This window comes from Schistocerca cancellata, chromosome 2 (genome assembly GCF_023864275.1).
Source record: "Schistocerca cancellata isolate TAMUIC-IGC-003103 chromosome 2, iqSchCanc2.1, whole genome shotgun sequence".
Lineage (NCBI taxonomy): Eukaryota > Metazoa > Arthropoda > Insecta > Orthoptera > Acrididae > Schistocerca > Schistocerca cancellata.
Genome location: NC_064627.1, coordinates 1,031,105,964 through 1,031,128,997, shown reverse-complemented (window position 1 = coordinate 1,031,128,997; position 23,034 = coordinate 1,031,105,964). Strand labels below are relative to the sequence as shown.

Genomic DNA, 23,034 nt, shown 5'->3' with positions numbered 1-23,034 from the left:
ATCTAGAGTGAAGTTGGTGTTCTGACTCATCTCAAAAGTGTTCTATGTTATTGCCTACAAACCATTGCCTCAGAGATGCTGCTTTATGACAGGATGCATTGTCGTGCTGATTTAAGCAATCATCATATCTGAACTGTTCCTCTGCTGTATGTAGTACACAGTGCAGTAAGATAAAAGAACTACAACCTAACCACAAAAAAACATTCCCATACGATGACACCTCCTCCATACTTCAGTGTTGGCACTACACACGATGGCAGGTAACACTCTCTGGGCATTTGCCAAACCCAAATGCTTCCATCAGATTGCTACAAGGTGTAGCATGATTCATTACTCCAAATCAATCATTTCCAATCATCCACTGCCCAGTGTTGCTTACAGAAATGTGTGGCTTATGAGGAGCTGCTAGATCATTCCACCCCATTCTTTTTAGCTCCTCACACAAAGTGACTGTGCTAGCTGGACTATTGGTAGCACTTTGGAATTCATGATTGGTTCCTTCCACTGATTTCATCTGATATTTTATGATTGTCCTCAGCAGTTCTGTGTCGTCCCTATCCATCAGTACATGACATCTGTCTGGGCTTGGTTTGGCTGTTGTTGTTCCTTCACATTTCCACTTCACAATCACGTCACAGACAGTTGACTTGGGGACCTTTTAGAGGGTTGAAATGTCCGTGATGGATTTGTTACTCAGGTGACATCAAATGGCAAGTCCACGTTCCAAGTCACTGGGCTCTCTTGACTAACCCACTCTGCTGTTGCTGCTTCTCTGGCAACAACATACAGCTCCTTGCCTCCCTCTGCAATGGGGGTCTGCCTCTCATGACATAGTGTTGTCTGGAGACATTTGATCAGATGGCATGTGTGTAAGATGAGGACATACAGGTGGGAGAGGTTGACAGTGTTAAATTCTTGGGGTTAAAACTATGTTGAGAGGAGTTTACAACAGAACTGCTGAAATACCTAAATAAATTTGTGTTTGCAGTGTGAATGTTATCAGGAGTGAAATAAGCAATATAAAACTCTTTGACAATCTACCCACATAAATAAAATGTCTTACAGGTAGCAGGAATGTTGTCAAATGTAGACTAGGGAGAAGCTTCCTAGCAGATTAAAACTGTGTCCCAGACTGAGACTCAAGCCTGGGATCTTTGCCTTTTGTGGGCGAGTGCTTTACCGGCTGAAATACCCAAGCATGCCTCACAAGCATAATGGGTCAAATGCCAAAAGTAATTTTGAGAGTGGCCAAACTTTAACTATGAATATTATTTAAGTTAATTAGTTTCTGAGAAAACAAATTTAGTTGTTGGAAAGAATGAAATCAGGTTTCTGCTGAGTAGTTTCAGTCCTCTCAAAAATACTGATTAGCACACACCAATTTTCATATAGCACACTGTTGTAACAACTTTGATCACCAATTTCTCTTAATTAATGAGATTTACATTAAATATACCATTATAATCAGCAGACTATAGACTATCACATGTGGGATATTGTAGGGTAGCATTTTGACAGTTTTAGGTATATACTGCTTATTATACACTGTGTGTATAGCCATCAGCCTACTTAGCTGAGTGGTAACATGTTTGCCTACTATGCAGCGGTCCCAGGTTCAGTTAATGGCTGGATTAGACATTTCATCATCACCAACACACAAGTCGCACAATGTGGTGTTACCTGAAATAAGACTTGCAGCTTGGTGACCGAACTTCCTTGGATGGGGCCTCCGGCCTATCAATGCCATGCAGTCATTTCAATTTTTATTTTAACTCTATGTATAACAAGATTTGGATGAAAGGCAAGAAAACAAATAGTTGTTTAGAATGAGCATTTTAAAACACACACAGCTCATAAGTTGCTCGAGCCCTAGTCCACATACAATACAGGTAGCCCACATACAATAGGAACCACCTTTTATAACTGACTTCCATCTGATCTCAAGACAGCTAATTTAAACACTTTAAAGAATAAACTGAAGCATTTATTAATGGAGAAAAGCTGTTATTCAGTAGAAGATTTCAAGTTGTAATATCCCTTTGTAAAACAGTTGTATAGCATAAGTTTGTTTTTTCAACACAAAAATGATAATTTTTTATCTTCACAAACTGTGTCGATGTATGCAGATATATTTAAAGGTGTAAAGTCTCTTTGTAAAACAGCATATATAGCAAAGTTTGTTTTTGGAACCAAAAATGATAATTTCTTATCTTCACTGTTTGTATCAGTGTGTGCACTTACGTATGTTAACTAAACCTTTGTGTATGTGAACTAAAATCTATGACAATGTCTGAAAACTGATTTTTATATGGACAGCAAACAAATGAACAAATAAATCTTAATCAAGAATAGTGACCAAAAGACCCTTACAACATCTCTGCTTGCTCCCTCACATGAACTATTATTTGAGTCAAAAGAGTGACTGTACCTGACTACAATTCCACACATACAAGCCTATACAGGTTTTTAATATTCTAAATATGTACAACACATAAGTTTGAACAATTACAGTTCAATATCATATCTTTTTAGTTGCACAATGTCAAATTAGTGACATTAAATTATATTTTATACACTGCACACGCTAGAATTATGACTGCTAACAGCTGAGCACAATTATTCATTTTGCTAATTCCTCACTACATGGTTCAAATGGATGTTTCATAAATGTTGATTCACAAATTTCTTATTAAATAAACAATTAGCCTCAGTATTATAAATCTTTCATGCAGACGATAATCTTGTGATGTAACTGTAGAGAACTCTGTTCTGTCACTCACTAGTAGTAATATAATATTTTATTTAAAACAGATTATTTGTCTGTTTTAGTATGTTTAATTTGGTCATTATGTATCTGACTTCATGCTTTTAATATGGCATACAGTACATATATGTAGTTTCTCTGTGCTTTTTACTTTTTATAAAAAATTTTACACTTAAATCAAACAGTGGATTCAGGATGAAATGTAACAATATTATGAAAAGGAAAGTTGTTACTGACCATATAGCAGAGTGTGTCTGTCGTCTATTGTTGAGAAAGGCCTTACTGACCGAAAGCTTTATTTGTGATAGTGCTTTTATTGTGCCTATCTGCAACTCAGCATGTCTGCTATATGGTGAGTAGCAACTTACCTTTTCATAATAATTTTACACTTAAAGATTAATAACCATGCATAAGGGTGGTGATAACTTTGTTGGAATTGTTTCTTTATTATCAATTCAAAGCAGAGTTTAATATGTTGTGGCTTGCCTGGAAACAATTATAGTGTTTTTGGCGAATGTGTGAGACCTCATATGTTGGCACAGTCAGATTCTCACCACATTACCAAGTTGCTTTTAAGTGAATGACAGTGCAGAGCACTTAACAATATGGGAATCTGGAAGACCAGAAACACAGCCATCCACCACTATCACATCCAGTCACATGGGTCACAGCAGCACCTCACCTACCTGGTATAGCCACTTCATTCCTATTAGGCATCAACAAGATACTCAACTCAACCTTCCCATTTATTATTAATTCATATATGTGACCTATTGCTTTTAACCTCAAAGCTCAACACAAACTTAAGAAAAATGAACATTGTGAAAAGCTGCAAGTCATCCTTTCAATATACTATTCTAACTCTGAAAAATTCCATAATCATGTGTATAAAATCCAAAGGTTCCAAGGAATGAAAACAAAAGGAAGTATGCAACTGGAACAAATTATCATACTGCAAGAATAACACTTATATTTTATTTTCCTTTCAGACAGTGAAATCCTAAAAGCATTGGAAGAGTGGAGAGCAGAAGTTGACAACAGTACAAAAGAAATTATAGGAAAGACGCGGGTGCTCCTTGACGGTGCTGCAGAACATTGTCGCTTATTTGAATGCAACCTTGGCAATCTAGTGACAGATGCCATGGTTTACACTGTAAGTTTCATTTTTTTTAACACTTGACAAATTTGAAATATAAACTGAATTGAATACACTGCATGAATGATGACTGAAGACAACCACTCATCAAACAGAGAAAAAGTTTGATTGTCTCAGCCTACACAGATCTTCTGATTGGTTTAATAAATCCCACCACAACTGCACATCTTATGCCAATCTGTTCCCTTAGAATATCTCCTGCACCCATAGTTCTCAGTTATTTGTTGTATATATTCTACTCTCTGCCTTCCCCTACAATTGTTGTTCCTCTGTGGCTCCATCTAGTGTCTCGAAAATTGTTCCCTGTCTGAATGCTTGCATTTTTCTATGTAGTGTTTTACATAGATACACTTTTCCTTGATAATTCTGTGGAAGTCCTCCTCATTTCCTATCTTATCAGCCAATTTCATTTCCACTATCCTTCTCACACAACTCAAACCTGTGAATGCTCTTCATTTCAAGTTTTAATGCAGTCTGATTCTTTTCCATGCAATGCTGTTCTCCAGATGTCCATTCTTAGAAATTTCTGTTTCAAGTTAAGGCTCTCTCTGACACACTTAGACTTTTTTTTGGCAAGGAATGTTCTCGTTGGCTATGCTAATTTGCTTATCTCATCATCTTAAGAGGTTTCTGTTTCTTTATGGTGGTGAGGTATGTACAATGAACAGTTAGATGGTTCATCTAATTAACTGACTCCAAAACAAATTAACTCGGTAAAAAGATTCTTATTTTCTCACTAATGAGAGTCTGATTATAAGCTGAAAAATAAAAATACTTATTTGTAGAATTTTTTGCAGATTTTCTAATGCATTGAACTGTAAAATATCAGAGTTGCTTGTTCAGGTGCAGGATAGAGGGGAAGGGGCATTACGACAGGTAGGGATGTGGTTATTTGAAGGGAGTTACTTTGGTGAAAAAGTGGATTAAAATTAAACTCAATATATTCTTCAGATCAAACAATGGAAAATGTAGGATGGAATGTAACAATATTAGAGAAGGAAAGAAAAGGAAGAAGAAAGGGTAAACAAAGTGGTGCATAGTGGCTTGTTTGTCAGTGTGTTCCACAGGAACAAACAACTTGTGCTGAGATGAGATCCTACTCCACATATAAGCCACAACAAAATATTAGAGAAGGAAAGTTATAGCTATAATTGTGAGAATCTTTTTGTTGTGCCTATCTGTGACTCAGCATTTCCAATATATTATTTATATACAATATCTATGGGTGCACCCAGGTTGGCCAGTGGGGCTGCGAGCCATTCTATATGGGCAATAAAAGATGTTACTTTTTATGTCCAGACAAAGTCTGAGAAATAATAGAAAGTAGCAGATGGATCATGTTATTGCTAACTGAAAACTTGCACCAGGAGGAGGTTCCTATCTGGATCCTATGCTCCATGTGACAGTCAGCTGCCAACATTTGATTTCTCTCCCATACTCCCTACTGGGTAAACAAAGTGGTGCATAGTGGCTTGTTTGTCAGTGTGTTCCACAGGAACAAACAACTTGTGCTGAGATGAGATCCTACTCCACATATAAGCCACAACAAAATGCATGAGAATATTCAAGTAAAAAATTAGAAATAACATAAAAATTTGATTTACCAATGAGACATGTTGGGTGATCTGCACAATTCCTCCCCCATCAGTGGCCAAATGGTGCTCTGGTGGTCACTGGACACTAGAGATCATAAACAGAGTGAGTTAGAGTATAATGTCATGGGTTGCATACATTAGAAATCCATCTACTGCTGTTATGTCAGTGCTATCTGGCTTCATTTCTTCTTACTGTAGCTCCATGAGTATGACGAGTCTGTGAACGATAGAACTGTGGTTGTTCCCTACTCATCATCTCGTTCTCCCTTACTGAAGTGTGCAGGACTGTAATGTTACTTGTGACACAGTAGGGAACTTGAGTGTATGATCTTGATATCGTGAAGTATCATTGACAGGGTGAAAATGACCAATTGTCAGACTCAGAATGCCTCTATCAAAGCCATGTTTTTCTGGAGCTCTCTGGAGGATGTAAGACAAAAATTAAGTGAAGTGTACATTTGAAAATGTGCTCCATAAGAGGAATAGTGATATCTGCAAGAAGTCTGATGCTACAGTCCATGCTTCAGACAAAAAACTTCCAGACTTTGTCCAAAGCAAACAAAATGGTTTTATCTTCATTCTCTGAGCAAACTATGTGCTCCATTAGATGAAAATGATCATGGATCAGTGTCACTGTCATGTTCCTGTGACCAAAACATGCTCTATTCATGTATTCTTTTGATCAAGGCAACTTGTGTTTTTGTCCTAATAGTGAGTTGTGTATCTTATCATTCATTCCTGTAATTTTTTCAAAGACTACTATAAATTTGTTTTATTAATCATCCTCCATTTAGTGAACACACTTCATCCTCATGTCCTGTTTCCTTGTATTGTCATCATAGACTTGTTAACATGTCAAAACTGTGTGTATGTCAACATAACCATTAGATTTAATATTAAAGTAAATTTATTCGTTGAGTATTGGTATATAATAATTTGGATGACGAACAGTAGCACATGTAGCAGCAATTCTGCAAGTCCACACCTTTCTACACTGGTGTAGCCCAGTTCCACTTAACAACAGACTCAAGTAAAGAGTTTTTCTGTTAAATGGGCCATGGTGGAGGCTGAGTTTATTGAGACAGAAATTCAGAGATGATCTCAAAGGACCTGTTGGCAAGTTAGAAGTGAATATACAGAGTTCATTTGTGATCTCTCTGAGGTGATGGTATTGGCACTCGATAGCAGTTGAGTAGCATAAGCAGCATGTACAATTAGTCATCTACAATATTCATATGATTGATATTAGAGGCAGCCTTGGGGAAAATGTAACAAATTAATATGGCGTTTAGATACTGGGGCTAAACTTTACAAGCAATACTTAATATGTGTGGTGTCTGTTCTTTCAGACACGTCATACACATATCAGTACAGTCACCTTGACAGCAATTAATTATCATTCAGTGCAAATGCACCCTTTGTCTTAACTCTTGCGAGAATCAGGGTGAGGCTGTGAACAATGAGGGTACACTATGCCTGTAGTGTGAGATGAGTTCTGAATTTCCAGATAGCTGAAGTGGTTAAGGCAGCCACTTGCATTAAGTGGGATATCTGGGTTCGAGTCCTAGTCTGGCACAAATTTTCACTTGTCACCAGTGAATTTATTGCAATGCCTGATTGTGGCTAAGGTTAGAATTTCAGTTTCATCAAGCAATATTTTGTTTTACTTCCATCAGTTAATGTTAATCAGAATGCAAGTAGTAAAGGTCACCCAAAGCTGAATTGAAATGTAAATATCAATGCCTTCCAACATGAATTCATCCAACATTATAATGTTGTTAGGAATAGGTTGAATTTTCAAGATTACTTGCTCAAAGTTAAATCCATATTATTTTTACAAAAAATCAATAATTCTCAGTAAAACTGCAGTAACATTGCAACATATATCTCAGCATCATTCTAGTTCCTATAACATAGTATTACATTAACAAACTCCATGAAAATCCAAAAAAGAACATGATAAATAATCAATTTTCTCACAGCTTTAACAGAAAATAGAGAACTCAGACCTACTGTGGTTGGTTTTTAAAAATCAATTACTTTAGAAACCAACACTCAAAATGACATTAGTAGAACTATTATGCAACAATTCCATGGAAATGATACTCATTATACAAAAATTCGATTTGGTACAGCAAATAACAAGATGATAAACTTCCCACAGGTAAATTACCCATCTAACTTGAGTGGCAAAATCTGACAGCAGTGATTTAAATCTCCCATTAAGTTAGTTAAACTTGAACTATAGAAAACAGCAAATTGAACCAAACAAATTCTGAGAGTTATAACACAATAGGAATTCAGTTCCCTGAAGCACAAAAATAATTTCTGTGATAATCACTCATAATAAGTAAAATTGAGAAAATTATTTAGATAAGAGCAAGGAAAAGTCATGGCTGTTCTCATAATGACATTACATAAAGCATAAGCATTATGATTCACCTGGGAACAGAGTCAAAATTAAGGTTTTGTAAGGCTAAACTAAAGTACACTGAGGAAATGGAAGTTGAAGAATATATAAAACACAAAAAATGCATATAATAAGGATCAGGACTCATAATTTCTTCGTATAAAGTATGAAAATTACATGTAAGCATAAATATTGTTACTCCTCTAAGAATTGCAGTTATTTGCAGCTGTCCACTAAAGAGAAACCATTCCATGAAAGTAAGTGAAGCTGGTTCAGTGACAATTAAGCAAAATTCAGCATATCTGTGACACACAGCATATTGTCTTTTCTAAGAAAATACAAAAATTACACATAGCAACAGGATGGCTACAATGCAGTCATAGCTGGTAGTGGCCTTCATATGGTTATGAGATGTATCATACATGTATTACAATTTTGTGGTTGATGAAAGGAGTAATGATCACCTTGCATTATTTGAAACATGTTCACTATAAGCTGCACATCTAACTTCTAATTTTACTATTTAGAAATATGCTATTTAATGTTGTGTGGTCTTCTGTTCGAAAATTGATTTAATGCAGCTATCCTGTGATAGCCTCTTCATCACTCCATAAATACTGTAACCTACATGCATTGTACCTGCTTACTGTATCCCTGCCTAGGTTCCCTTCTACACCCCCCCCCCCCCCACTTCCCTCCATTACTGAATTGACTATTCATGTATGCCTCTGCAAGTGTACCATTTTTCTTCTTTGATTCAGTTTAGTACATCTTCAATAGTTATTTGATCTGCCAGGCAAAGCAAGTAAGCATTCTTCTATAGTACCACATTTCAAAAGTTTCTGTTGTCTTCTTGTCTGCACAGATTATCACCCACATTGCACTTTGGTACAAATCTATGCTCCAGACAAATGCCTTCAGAAAAAACTTCCTAACAGTTAATTTAATTTAAAAAAAAATCATTTGTCAGTTGCACAGATATTTTTATTTCAATTTATTGGTTTCAACAAATTAATTTGTCATCTGCTAAACCAATACTAACTAAGTTTCTATAATACACTTCCTGTATTTTACATCAAGGTATGGCCAAGGTCTTATGATTTATAATATTCCTAATTTTTTAGGGTTCTGAAGATGACAGATTAATCTGTCAAAACTGGTAAAACAAAATAAAAATATTTGTGCAACTAAAGAATGAATATTTTTATAAAATACAGACTACAGTTGTGAAAAATAACAGCTATGCCTAAAGTAACTTAAATTTATACTAGATGTTAATGAATTTGACTTTTACAGAAAATCTTTTCTTGCTATATCCACCCTACACTTGATATCATCTGTTATTTTGTTGACAAAATAGCAAAAGTCACTGACTACTTTTAGTGTTTCAATTTCTAATGTAATTGTCTCAGCATCAACTTATTTAATTCGACTACCATTTTCTTTTTACCATTGTTGATATTCAACTCTTAGTCTCTTGTCAAGATGCTATTCATTCTGTCCAACTGCTCATCTGAGTCCTTTGCCATCTCTGATTGAATTACAACCTTATCAGCAAATCTCAAAGTTTTTATTTCTTCCCCCTTAACTTTAATTCCGTTTCCAAATTTCTCACTGGTTTCCTTTATGTATGTGATCCTTTGCTGCCCTCAGTGTTTCATTTTCAAAGCTACCCACTGGTCTTCTATTGTATTCCTTTCCCTTATTTCAGTCCAACATTGCCTAATACCCATGCTGAAACTCTCAACCACCTCTGGTTCATTCAATTTATCTGAGTCCCATCTCCTTAAATACCTACCTTTTTTGCATTGTGTTCAACTTTAATCAGCATTTCATAACAAATAAATTGTGGTCAAAGTCCACAGCTGTCCCTGGAAATGACTTATATTTTAAAATCTGTCTTCATAATTTCAGTCTTACCATTGCATAATCAATCTGAAATCTTCCAGTATTCCCAGGTCTCTTCCATATGTACAACATTTTTTGTAGTTTTTAAGATAGTGTTAGCATGGATTAAATTATGTGCTGTGCAAAATTTTACCAAGCAGCTTCCTCTTTCATTCCCTTCCCCCTTAGTTGAAGTTTTCCTATTTTTTCTTCTCTTTCTTTCCCTACCGTAGAATTCCAGTTACCCATCACAATTCAGTTTTCATGTTCTGTAGCTTCTTCTTCTTACCTAATGGTAATATGAAGAAGCCAGAGTCTGCTGTACTCAAGATTTGGCAAATTAATTTTATTGAATTCTGTTGCCACATGCCCTTCCTGTCACCACAGTTGCTAGTTACCCAAGGGAAGCAAGCCGTGGAGGCCCCCTGTCTGTAATTTGTGGAAACTTTGTTCTATGTGTGATCATACATTAGCAGTTTGTGTATCATCTTTTCTGAGGTGGAAATTAGGGATGAACATGGGAAACAGCATAAAAACCATGCCAGCTGGTGCACCAGCCACAGTCAATAATCTGCCACATGAATTCGATCCAAGTTGGGCTCACTTTTCTGCCTTCCTAGCTAGTGAACTACAAATTATGCTACATGACCAAGTTTTTCCTAGTTCTGTTATCTCATCATACATTCTTTCAGTCTCTTCGACATCAGCAGAATAAGTTGGCATATAAACTTGTACTACTGTGGTGTGTGTTGGCCTCATTTCTACCTTTTCAATGTTAATGCAATCACTGTGCTGTTTATAGTAGCTTACACACACATTCCTATTTTCTTCTTCATTGTTAGATCTACTCCTTAATCACCCCTAACTGATTTTGTGTTACTAACCCTTTACTGACCTGATCATAAGTCCTTTTCTACCTGCCATCACACTTTCTAATTCCCAAGACATATAACTTCAGCCAAAGCATTCCCCTTTAAAATTCTCTAAACTACCTATGTGACCGAGGGATCTAACATTCCATGTTCTGATGTGAAGAGTGTTGGTCTTGTTTTTCCTGATGACATCTTCCTGGAGTAGTCCTGCCCAGAGATCAAAATGAGGGAAAATTTTACCTCCAGAGTATTTTACCCAAGATGCCATCATCATTAACCAATACAGTAGAGTTATGTGCCATTGGGGAAAATAATGACAGCTGTAGTTTCCCCTTGTGTTACCACTTACATGACCACATCAGTCAACCATCAAGACTGTTAACCTTGCAACTATTGAAAATTCTGCTGACCCTCTTCAGGATCCATGGATTACTCTGGCCTCTCCACAGATACCTCGCCATTGTGGTTGCACCTGTGTAAGACCATCTGTATCGCTGAGGCAGGGAAGCCTCCCCATATTGGCAATGTCTGTGGTTCATGAGGGTGGAGAAAATGGTAGGAAAACTTGAATATTGTTGTACTGCACTCTAATTGCTAGTCTTGCCTAAATTATACGAAGCAGAGTATCATTTTGACAGAAGTCATGAGAGAAATGAAACAAAAACTGATGAAAGGAAATATAAAATAAGGCTTCCTACAATACTAAAGTATTTATTTGATACTATCAATGAAGTACATAACTTATACAATAATACCATCAAGTATCTTGCAAGACTTATAATGTTTGCTGGTTAAAGACCTTGTTGTGTAGAACCCAAAAAGAAACAGAGTGATGACTGAATTGACGTACAAATGATTTGCATATAAATAAGTTAGCTCTTAGTTCCACAGTGATTGTACTTGTGAAATTTTAGATAAACTTAGAGAAGGAAGTTTCAAAGAAGCACAAGTCTGAAAGCTCAGCCACAAGTGCAACTTCTTGTTTATGTGTCTGTTCTCCACTCAGTGCCTCCTGTACTTACTGTGTGGTTGTCTGTATCGATTGCTTACATTTCTCACAAAAGCAAATGTCAACTCAGTTGCTGCTTCTCTCTTTCTTTATAGTTCAGTCTTGTTGTTCATCATAAGGTTGATGCTAAACATCACATACAATGTGGTACAATAATGTTTCATTTTCTATGTTTATTTTGTTAGATTTAAATAGAATTAATATCTGTTTCATAAGTATTTTTAATTTGATACAACAAATCAGTATTGTAATATATTGGGGCATTAGGAGACTCATTATTTAAATCTTCATTACAGAATGCTAAAAGCTACCATGGTAATGGGTGGACCAATGCACCAATTGCATTATTCAATGGTGGTGGAATCCGATCATCTATAGATACATCATCTGATGGTAATAAATTGAATTCATTAATAATAATAATATATTATTAACATCTCAGAACAAATCAGATAACTGTTAAATCCACACAGAGAGATCTAAGCTGACCAGTACTTTCCTTTAAAATTTGCAACTTTGAGTACAAGTGACAAACACATAAAAACCTCAGTCCTCATTCCTCAGACAGCTGGCTCCCACTTTTCTGCCAGAGTCTTTTGAAGAGGAAAGTATTCACCTATCTTGTACTCAGACAGGAGCATTTTTCTGTTGATTCCCTTTTTCTCTCTGCTAAAGCAGGGTGTGCTGCTTATATATAACAAATTGTGTAATTCAGAAAGTTTTGACAACTTACTTATGTACTTTGACACATTAATTGACTTTGCCACTTATAAACAACAAATAAATATGCATATAATATAAAGTTAACACAAAATTGTTTGCTTTGTTTTTTCTGATTACTTAGCTCATTAATTGCAGTTCACTGAAAATGCCCAGCTTATGATTTAAATCGTAAAAGAGTAAAAATGGTGTTAGAAATATATTTGCAGTCTTTCTAGTTTTATGCAGTTTTTTGTGCTCATTTTAAGCTCTTTTCAGGCATGTTAAGACCCTTTTCGGGCCATTTCTTCTCACTGCAGTATGACACTAGACAAATTTGTGTAGGTGTGAAGTACACATTATACAGAGATAGTGCAACATAAAGTTTTTTTGGTGAAAAAATGCTCACTAAAAACCTAGTTTACTGACCTCAGAACTCTTTCAGTGAACCTAGACCCCTTTCCATGTGTTCACTACATCATTAAAACTACATTTATGTCTCAGACCAGATTTTATGCGTATAAGTATGGTAACTTTGAACCTGTGTATCTTGGTAATGGATAATGATACTGAAAAGTCTGCCATGAATAGAAATTATGGAAGTGGTCATCCCCACAATACTTTTCATGCCCCAAACATGTTCTTTTTGGGTTTTCTCAGGAACTCCATACAAACAAATGGTGCTTTTATAAGCTGCCTAAGGTCCACTCTAGACCACAGCTGATTTGACCAGTTTGCCTGGGCTGAAGAAGTGTGTAGTGTTTAAATTTTGATGCTGCACTGTAGGATAGCTACAATATTCTTATTCTTCCAATAGGTATACAAATAGTCACTAGGCTAAGGGCTACCCAAAACACTTGACCCCTTATCTCTGTGATCAATAGAACCCAAGATAAGATACCCAACAAAAAAAAAGAAAAAAAAACACTTTTTTGTGTGCAGATTTTTGGGAAAATAATTTTATGGGTAGAGTTTACATGTGAAAGAAATTGGGGGTTGGGCGTAGGGGGCCGTGACACACTAAATGCGGGCTGCAAGCAACCCAACCTGTCAACCTGTATGAGGAGAAAAGTCAAAGATAGTATTTTAATTTGCTCAGAGCCAGATTCAGTTCAGAGAAGAGAGAAATAGAATGTGGTGTAAAAACAGAAAGAGGAAACTGGTGATTAGAGAGAGGATGGAAAAAGCGAAAAGCAGAAGCACCAATTGGAGAAAAGAATAAGAATTAAAGACAGACTTTCATAAATAGATAAAAAAAACTAGCAGAATCATGCACAAGGTAAAGGGAACCCTAACAAGTTCATGCAAGTGCCTCCACAAAAGTCCTTTCTTTTGCTAAGCCAAACATCCCTACTTTCTACACACCACCTAAAATCTGCTACCATGCAGACTGTCACACTGTGAGTGGTTTCAGAGTGCCAGCCGAGTGAATCTTAGTGCTTGTAGAATTTCTTCATTTCTTTAGCTTTCTTTCTTCCTTCAGCTTCCCTCTTTCCTTCAGCTTCCTTCCTTCATTTAGCTTCTTTGCTTCCTCCCTTCCTTCCTTCGGCTTCTTACCATCAGGTTCCACTCCCTCTGTGCCCCCCCCCCCCCCCCTCTCTCTCTCTTTCTCTAATTATTTACCTCCTATATCATACTCTCTTTATCTCTGTCATCCAGTTTGGAATATTCTTTCCACTAGCTATGATTTGTTTTTCATTTAATACATGTTTATTTCTCTCTCTATTCCTCTCTTCTAAGAAACTGTCCCGGTACACATTAAAGCACTTTCTTTGACCTCCTACTCTTTCTTCACTTTCACCTTTCTTCCTCTTCATACAAGGTGGGTCTTATTTAGTCTGGCATCTGAGTCATCCACCCAGTATAATTTATTTGTTCTCTCTGAAGAGAGACTCCATGGTTCTGAAGGCTAGAATTGCTGTTATATATTTTTTCTTTGCTGAATGGAAGTTACACCAGCTGGAGTTAGGTATTGGTCAACCATTTAATTTATCTGTGATATTCACAATTTGACCAAACAATGTTAGCCTCCTTTCCCAGTGAGGTAACAGTAACAAATTTTATGGTGCAAAGAAAAGCTAATTCCTTTCATTACAATTATAGTTACCTACAATGAAAAATATGACCCCCTTTTTTACAGTTATATTTACATACAATGAAAAATGGATGTGAAAGTCTTCTTTTCTTATCATAGCTCATTCAGCACAATATGGGATTTTATTTTTAACCACAATATTTATGATTTGTTGTAGGCAATGTGACCAAAGAAGATATATTAACAACGTTGCCTTTTCAAAACACTTTATTCTTCGAAAAAATAAATGGATCACAGTTGTTGGCTGCTTTGGAAAATGGAGTTTATTATTATGAAGAAGTTACAACAAGAGGAATTGGAAGTTTTCCACAACTATCAGGTACATTTCTGAACTAATTACACACTCAAAGTTTAGTTTTTGTATCATCAATGCAATTCATATGGTTTCTAAAATTGTGAAATCTTTTTAATATTTGTATGTTAATAGTGATAACTTTTTCTTGAGTCGGTACGTGAAAACCTTGTACCAGATCAGTAGGAATTGGAATACTTTGAGCTGTCTCTCCTCATAGTTAATTAGTGATCAAACAGTACTGTTTGCAGTACTACATATTAGTCATTGTTCTACACAGTGTTTTATTTTGCTGTGCAGTGTTCAGGTGTATGTGCTAGATTTTCCTGCTCCATCTTAGGCACTACTTAAACAATGGAAAACCCAGGATGGAACCTAACAATATTATGAAAAGGATAGTTGCTATTCACCATATAGAGGAGATGCTGAATCACAGAGACCTCAGCAGCCAGAGACTGTGGTCATGTATGCGTTAGCTCCTCTCTCTCTCTCTCTCTCTCTCTCTCTCTCTCTCTCTCTCTCTCTCTCTCTCTGTGTGTGTGTGTGTGTGTGTGTGTGTGTGTGTGTGTGTGTGTGTGAGAGAGAGAGAGAGAGAGAGAGAGAGAGAGAGAGAGAGAGAGAGAGAGAGATCTATTTCCAATGAAGGCCTAGTTGGCTGAAAGCTCACTTTCTGACAGGTTTTTTGTGGTGCCGATCTGCAACTCATCATATAGGGTGAGTAGCAACTATACTTTTCATAGCCGGCCAGAGTGGCCAAGCGGTTAAAGGCGCTACAGTCTGGAACCGCACGACCGCTACGGTCGGAGGTTCGAATCCTGCCTCGGGCATGGATGTGTGTGATGTCCTTAGGTTAGTTAGGTTTGAGTAGTTCTAAGTTCTAGGGGACTTATGACCACAGCAGTTGAGTCCCATAGTGCTCAGAGTCATTTTTTTTTATCCTTTTCATAATATTGTTAGGCACTACTTATTAACTCCTACTCAGGAATGAGAGCTCACTATCTACAATGAGGGGTGGGTGCTTAGTATGAGACACAAAGCACTGGTATAATGGTTGCATTGTAAGAGAAAGGTAGGTCTTGATTCCTTTATTTTATAAGAAAGACAGTAAGATAGGTGTAAATAATTATTGTTCAGTTTCCCAACTTACTTGAGATACTGACAGACGTTGTATGTATATGAAGTTAGATATCATTTTAAAAATATGATAGATAGTCAATTCGTATAGTTTTATTTCTATCTCTCCACAGGACTGAAGGTCACTTACAACATCAAAAAGCCAGCGGGTGCCAGAGTACAAGAAGTGCTTGTGCTCTGTGGAGAGTGCAGGGTGCCCACCTACTCTCCCTTGATAGAAAGTGATATATATGGTGTCATCATCCCAGCTTTTATGAAACAGGGAGGTGATAATTACAAAGTTTTTGAAAACAGTATTGAATCATCTTCATTAGGTAAGTAGTGTGATAGAACAGCACTAAACATAGTATGTAAATTTTCCTTCATCTGTGTAATATTCATGAAAATACCAGTTGTAAATGAAGCTTCTTAATGTGAGATTGTTTAACATTTTCACTTATATGATTTTACAGATTATATTGACAGTGATATTGTTGCTGACTACATAAAGCAGAAGAGTCCTGTGTACCCAGCCATAGAAGACAGGATATCATTTGAAACGGACACACCTTCACATGCAATAAGAACTAGGAGTACAATACTCCTGCATTATACGCTTACCGCAATCAGTATTTACTGTTCAGTTTTAATGTAAATTACTTTTCACTTTATTATGAAATATACAAATAAAAGTTATTGTTGTTGAGTTACATTTCTCCTTTTATTATGATTGTACAGCCACACACAGTTCATTTCTATAGAAGAAACAGATGCTTGTTCCGCTTTTCCTTATTGCTCATATAAAGTACAATTAAGGAAATGTATAGAGAGAATGTTTTACATTAGTAAACTAGTAGAGTCTCTGAAAGAAGGGAGAGAATTAACTATTTGTTTAGAAAAAGTAAATTTCCCAAGTAACTGATAATACATGTACTCATGTACCCACTCACTCACTCACTTATTCTGTCTGTGATATAGGTGGACTTAACTCAATATAAGTTGTTGCCTTTATAAGAATGTCAAACTCCAGGAAGAAATTTTTGTGTGATAATTAGTTGTCAGCTTTACTTTCTTTGTTTGGCCTAGTAGAGCTTCAGCAATTTTTTATAGTTTATGATTTTTCATCCGTCCATTGCTATCATGTTGCTCTCATCCCCTCCCTCCTCCCCATCCCTACAAAAGAAACCTATGAAACATAGTTTTTCCCATGCCTCTCTTGAGCACTGTAGACAAAGGATAACATAAGAAACACAATGGAAAAAATTGTTGTGGTGTATGGAGATTCAAAGATATTCATGTTACCTTCATTAATATGAATATTTCAACTCAGCAAGTTGAAAGAATATAAAACACTGTGCCAAACTTCTTTCCTGATAATCTCTTGTATCATTTAAATAAACTGTGTGTCATTTAGCTTGTTTTTCTTGATTCTTTTATTCCTAAAAGCAGAACTTAAGCAGAGAGCAACTTCTAACTCTGTTTACATTGTATAGGTTCTGTCAGCTCTGAGATCATGGTGGTATTCACATTTATATCTTATCTTACTGTAACATGGCCTAACAGCATACACTTCACTCACTCACTCATCTACTGTGATGATCAGCTCTCAATCAATTCAAAAGAACAATGCTGCATAGAGCTTCATATAATTCCTTTAAAGGTGTATGTGATTCCATATCAAATTAGCTGTAGCAAAGTCTCAGGAATCTACAGGGAACTCATCAAGCAACTTGGCTATCTAACTAAAAACAAACTATCTCCTGATGATCGCATACAGAATCCAGATCTGCCACATTAGAATGATGAATAAAAGTGTGATAGTAAATGGAGTGCTGAAAATTTGTCAAACAGGGATTCTGTCAATGAAGGTGATCTGCTGTACAGTCTGCCAATTTTGCATTATGTCCAAAAAGTGCAAGAGAAGTTTATTGCCAGTGATAGAATGAACTACTCTTACCATGCAAAAATGCAAAATTTGTGGATACCAGAGATGATGGCCAATGCTTCCTTTTTTAACTGTGATAATGTTCTTGATCTGGAGTAAGTGTTTCTGACAAAAATGTGGCTGGCCTCTCTGCATCAAACTCTAACTTATGAGTGAGGACAGCCTCAATGCCTTGTGGGGATGCATCTGTTGCCAACACCTACAGGAAGTGTGACTGGTAAATCTCAAAGCAGGATGGTGATAGGGTGATTGATTTTAACTTCAGAAAAGAGAGATGACACTCCACTGACTACTGAAATGGACTCCCTTTCAGCGGGTATGATTTGGTGTGTGAGCTATGGGGGCTGCCTGGGAAATGAATTATCCATACTAATTCATTTTTCCTAGAAATATTTGAAGGTCCATTGAGCCTAGGCTTGTTTTGAACTGCCTCTAAAATTTCTTTGGTGGGCCAAAGGCACTCACCACTGAGAATATTACCTAAATAAGTGACCAGTGGTTGAAAGACAGCATATTTGGAAAAGTGCATTTCTGCACAAGAGCCACAAAATACAGAATGTGCAAATGTTCTTCTGTCATGCGACCAGTGTGCAGAATATCGTCAAGGTAGTTCACACAGTACAGAATCCCTACAATAGCATGTTCAAGAAGCCTTTGGAAGATGATGGGGACAGCAGCCAGGCCAAATGCAATCTGCTACCTTCATACAGTCCGAATTGTGTTTTCTTCCTTGAGTCTTTGTCAAGAGGTGACTGAAAATATGCCTCTACTAAATCAATTTTAGAAAAAGAGTTTTCCTTCTGAAAGTTTAGAAAAAGGATGAGGGAAGGCTTAAGCAATAATTTCAGCTTGTGCATTAATGATTTGCGTACAGTCTCCATACAACCAAAAAGGACACAGGCTTTCTAGCCACCACCAACAGTGAAAATCCACTGACTGTATGAGGCAAGGGTAAACTTGTTGTTCTACTCTGCCTAGTTGAATTTTAAACTCATCCTTATTGGCCATTGGAATCAAGTGAGTTTTGCAAAATCTCAGATTTGCTGTCGGATTTAAGATAATGTGGGCCAGAAAGCCAACTACCTTCCTCAAACCAGTTACAAACTGCATACAAAGTGTGTCAGTGGCAACACAGGGTACTAATGAACTGTTGGATAACACTTCATGATGTAATGGAATCCCAAAAGCGTGCTATGCATTGAAGCCAAAAATGTTCTCCAGTGCCAGATCTTCCACAACTAAAACAGACAATGTTAGAGACACCTCATTATAAGTGACTGTCAGTTAGATATGACGTAAGAGTGGTACCTCGTAGTGGCCATTCATTCAGAAACTTGCACTTCACTAAGTGAGGAAGTGCCCACTATAAAGTGAAATAAAACAATGGAAAATCCAGGACAGAACATAACAATATTATGAAAAAGATAGTTGTTACCATATAGTGGAGATGCTCAGTCACAGATAGACACAATGAAGAGAGTGACAGAAAGTGAGCTTTCCGGGAGGGGGTCTGCCAAGGGGAAAGTGACCATGAGAAAAAGTATAAATAACCAGTGAAAGGGTTACATAGGACACATTGGTGCATGGAATGTCAGAAGTTTGAATGTGGCAAGGAAGCTAGAAAATCGGAAAAGAGAAATGCTATCATTCAGTCTAGATATAGTGGGGATCAGTGAAGAGAAATGGAAAGATGACAAGGATTTCTGGTCAGACAACAATAATGTGATAGCAGAAAATGGTATAATGGGAGTAGGATTCATTATGAATAGGAATAGACAACACATATGCCCGCAAACGTTACTCGCACATGCTTGATCACAGTCTCTGGCTGCTGAGGCCAGACTATATAGTGAACTGGATAGATGGGTGAACTGCACTTCTTGTGATGTCACTTGGTTAGAAAAACTGCAACAACTTAGAAAAATGCCCTGAACCTTGTGATGTCGCTTGATTTGAAAGCAGTTTTATTCCTATCATTTAAGCTGACATGTGCAGAATGAAAAGTTTTCGTTGTTACTCAGCATAACCTATCTTCGTAAGATGGGGTGACAAAATTATTCATATACAGGTTTACTTCACACTCAGGAAGGAAATCATTACAATCTACCATATGATTAACATTTAACTGATAGTGTTCCGAGTGCTGCAGTGTGGGCTATATACGTAACAGGATGCTAAAACATTGCAGTATGTTCATTAATCAGTGTGCTCATGGAGTATGCTGAAAAAAATAACAGTTCTGCTTTCTGCAATCAGATGAAACTATGGCACTGAAAGCAGTCAGAAAGTGATATAGGTGCTGGAAATGGGAGGAATGATCAAACACAAGATCCTGGTGGTTCCAGCACATTTATTACAAAGTGGTCACAAGATACAAGTGTTCAATATGGTCTCCTCACTCAGCACTTTGCTGCATCCATAACTAGGTGTGGCTGACATTTGCTCACAATGTATCCAGTGCAATCAGAGCGATATGTCATCATATGCTATCCTTCGTATCAGGAAGAGTTCAGATACATCCGTGATAGACACGACCTTTCCGATATCTCCACAACCGGAAGTCACATGGATTTGGTTTGCTGCATCCAGAAGGCTAGACATCTTGAAACTGCCTAGAGATGTTGAAGCCATTACTGAAGACTTCTCAAGGCAAATCGCTCTCCTGGCAAGCTACATGTGTCATCCCATCTTGCACAAAAATAGTGTCATGGACACAGTTGCTTTCATGCAAAGCTGGAATCACATGTTTCACAAGGAGGTCTCTATAACATGTAGATGTCACTGTGCATCTAACAGGCCCACAAGGTGTCATCTCCTTGAAGAAAAACTGCCAGAGACAGAAGGAGCTTGTGAAACCACAACACAGTCACATAAGCGGAGTGCAGAACATGTTCCTGCACAACATGTGGCAGAACAGAACCCCATATACAATAGATTTACACATTCAGGGCACTGTGAAGAGTAAAATGTTGCTTGTTTGTCCATAGAATGTCTCCTGGCCACAAGTCATCCATTTCTATGCATGCTAAAAAGTGAAGGACAAAGTCATGGAGTTATAACATATCTTGGGGCTTCATTTGGTACGCATTCTGAAACTCGTAGGGATTCCAGTCTAAAATGCACTATAAAATCTTCTGAACTGTTAACCTGGGAAGAGAGAATTTCTATGACACAGTTCAGACACTGGTTGCAGAACTGAAGCAGGTGCTGCACAGTCAGCTATAGTTACAGCAACTTTTTCAACAACTGCCATAGAAATGGGCCACCTCCCCTCTCCCGGCTGCACCTAATTCGCCTGTTTCTTGAAATTTCTTGATCATATTCTTTAGCCCACTTACTGACATGGGGCTTCTTCGTGGCTGTTACTGTTGGTGATATTACAGTAACACAGCACTGCTATTGCCGCTGTTCTGATAAAACAACTTTATCAGCAGTGCTTGGTCTTTCTTCTCAGTAACCATTGTGTTTTTAAGGAAAACTTTAACCTTCTTAACTGCTTACATCAAGTCACTTCAAAAAAGAAATAAACATGTGTCGCCAAGTGACAAACAGCATACTGCATCAAAACATGGAACATTTCACATTCTGAGAGCTTACTGAGCCATATTTTCACCTGGTGGCAGAATGTGGAATTATTATTATTATTATTTTTTTTTTTATAGTGCACGCCATGAGGGCACCGAGTGCTGAACATACTTACAATGCTTTGGCATCTTGCAGTGTATACAGACCACACTGCAGCTCCCAGAACACCATCAGTTTATTTTTACCTCCCATTATAAAACATTTTAGTAGCATATGATTAGTGAAATTTTCTCTGAATTTTTAAAAAGTTAAGTTGTAAAATGGCCATTTCCATAATTTTTAGTCACTTCCTACAACTCCGCAATTAAGGTGATAAGCAGTGGTGGCCGAAGACTTTAGGCATAATTAGTCTACCCTCATTCAGTCAACAGGCAGTGGAGTGGACCAATGTTCAGGACACTCTCTTGCCCTTGGTGTGGGAAACTTTGCCTAAAAGACAGAAGAATCAGTAATATTCAATGGCATTAGGATGCAGAAGGCAATGGAAACCAGTGCATTAAATTTGCATAATGTGTATCCATTGTAATTGAAAAAGTGTCATGACAATCTCTTTATTGGCAAAAGATTGCAGACTACACCCCATTCAGATCTCCGGGAGGGGTCTACCAAGGGGAAAGTGACCATGAGAAAAAGTTTGAATAACCAGTGAAAAGGTTACATAGGACATATTGGTGTATGGGATGTCAGAAGTTTGAATGTGGCAGGGAAGCTAGAAAATCTAAAGACAAAAGCTATGGTTCAGTCTAGATATAGTGGGGGTCGGTGAAGTGAAATGGAAAGAAGGCAAGGATTTCTGGTCAGACAAAAATAGGATGACATCAACAGCAGCAGAAAATGGCGTAATGGGAGTAGGATTTGTTATGAATAGGAAGGTAGGACAGACAATGAGTTACTGCGAATATATCAATGACAGGGTTGTTCTCATCAGAATCAAGAAAGAACCACCACTGACAACAATAGTTCAGGTATACATGCTATCATTGCAAGCAGAGGGTGAATATATAGGGAAAGTCTATGAGGAAATTGAAAGGATAATTCATTATGTAAAGGGAGAAGAAAATTTAAGTCATGGGAGATTGGAATGGGGCTACAGGCTTAGGAGTAGAAGAATTGGTTATGGGAGAATATGGGCTTGGTAGTAGGAACGAGAGAGGATGAACACTAATTGAGTTCTGCAATAAAATTCATCTTATAATAGTGAATACTCTGTTCAAAAATCACAAAAGGCAAAGGTGTACTTGCAAAAGGCCAGGAGATATGGGAAGATTCCAGTTGTATTACATCATAGTCAGACAGAGCTTCTAAAATCAGATAATGAACTGTAAGGCATACCCAGGAAGAGATATAGACTCAGATCACAATTTACAAATGATGAAAACTAGACTTAAGCTTAAGAGACTAGTCAGGAAGTATCAGTGCATGAAGAAGTGAGATATGGAAGTACTAAGGAATGAAGAATATGTTTGAAGGTCTTTTAGGCTATAGATGCTGTGATAACAAACAGCTCAGTAGGCAGTTCAGTAGAAGAGGAATAAGAATCTCTAAAAAGAGCAACCATGGAAATTGGAAAGAAAAATGTATGTACAAGGAAGGTAATTATGAAGAAATCCTG

General features: G+C 37.1%; 1 protein-coding gene across 1 annotated transcript in view; it reads left to right on the top strand.

Moving 5' to 3' along the window:
* The window catches only part of LOC126163003 (protein 5NUC-like), a 234,339-nt gene extending 217,033 nt beyond the window's left edge, over positions 1 to 17,306 (top strand). The window contains exons 5-9 of the mRNA XM_049919862.1: positions 3,754 to 3,917; positions 11,990 to 12,086; positions 14,645 to 14,806; positions 16,027 to 16,227; positions 16,366 to 17,306. Of these exons, the coding sequence (XP_049775819.1) occupies positions 3,754 to 3,917; positions 11,990 to 12,086; positions 14,645 to 14,806; positions 16,027 to 16,227; positions 16,366 to 16,547 (806 nt within the window). The 3' untranslated portion in view covers positions 16,548 to 17,306. The remainder of the gene's footprint in view (positions 1 to 3,753; positions 3,918 to 11,989; positions 12,087 to 14,644; positions 14,807 to 16,026; positions 16,228 to 16,365) is intronic.
* The last annotated feature ends 5,728 nt before the right edge of the window (positions 17,307 to 23,034 follow it).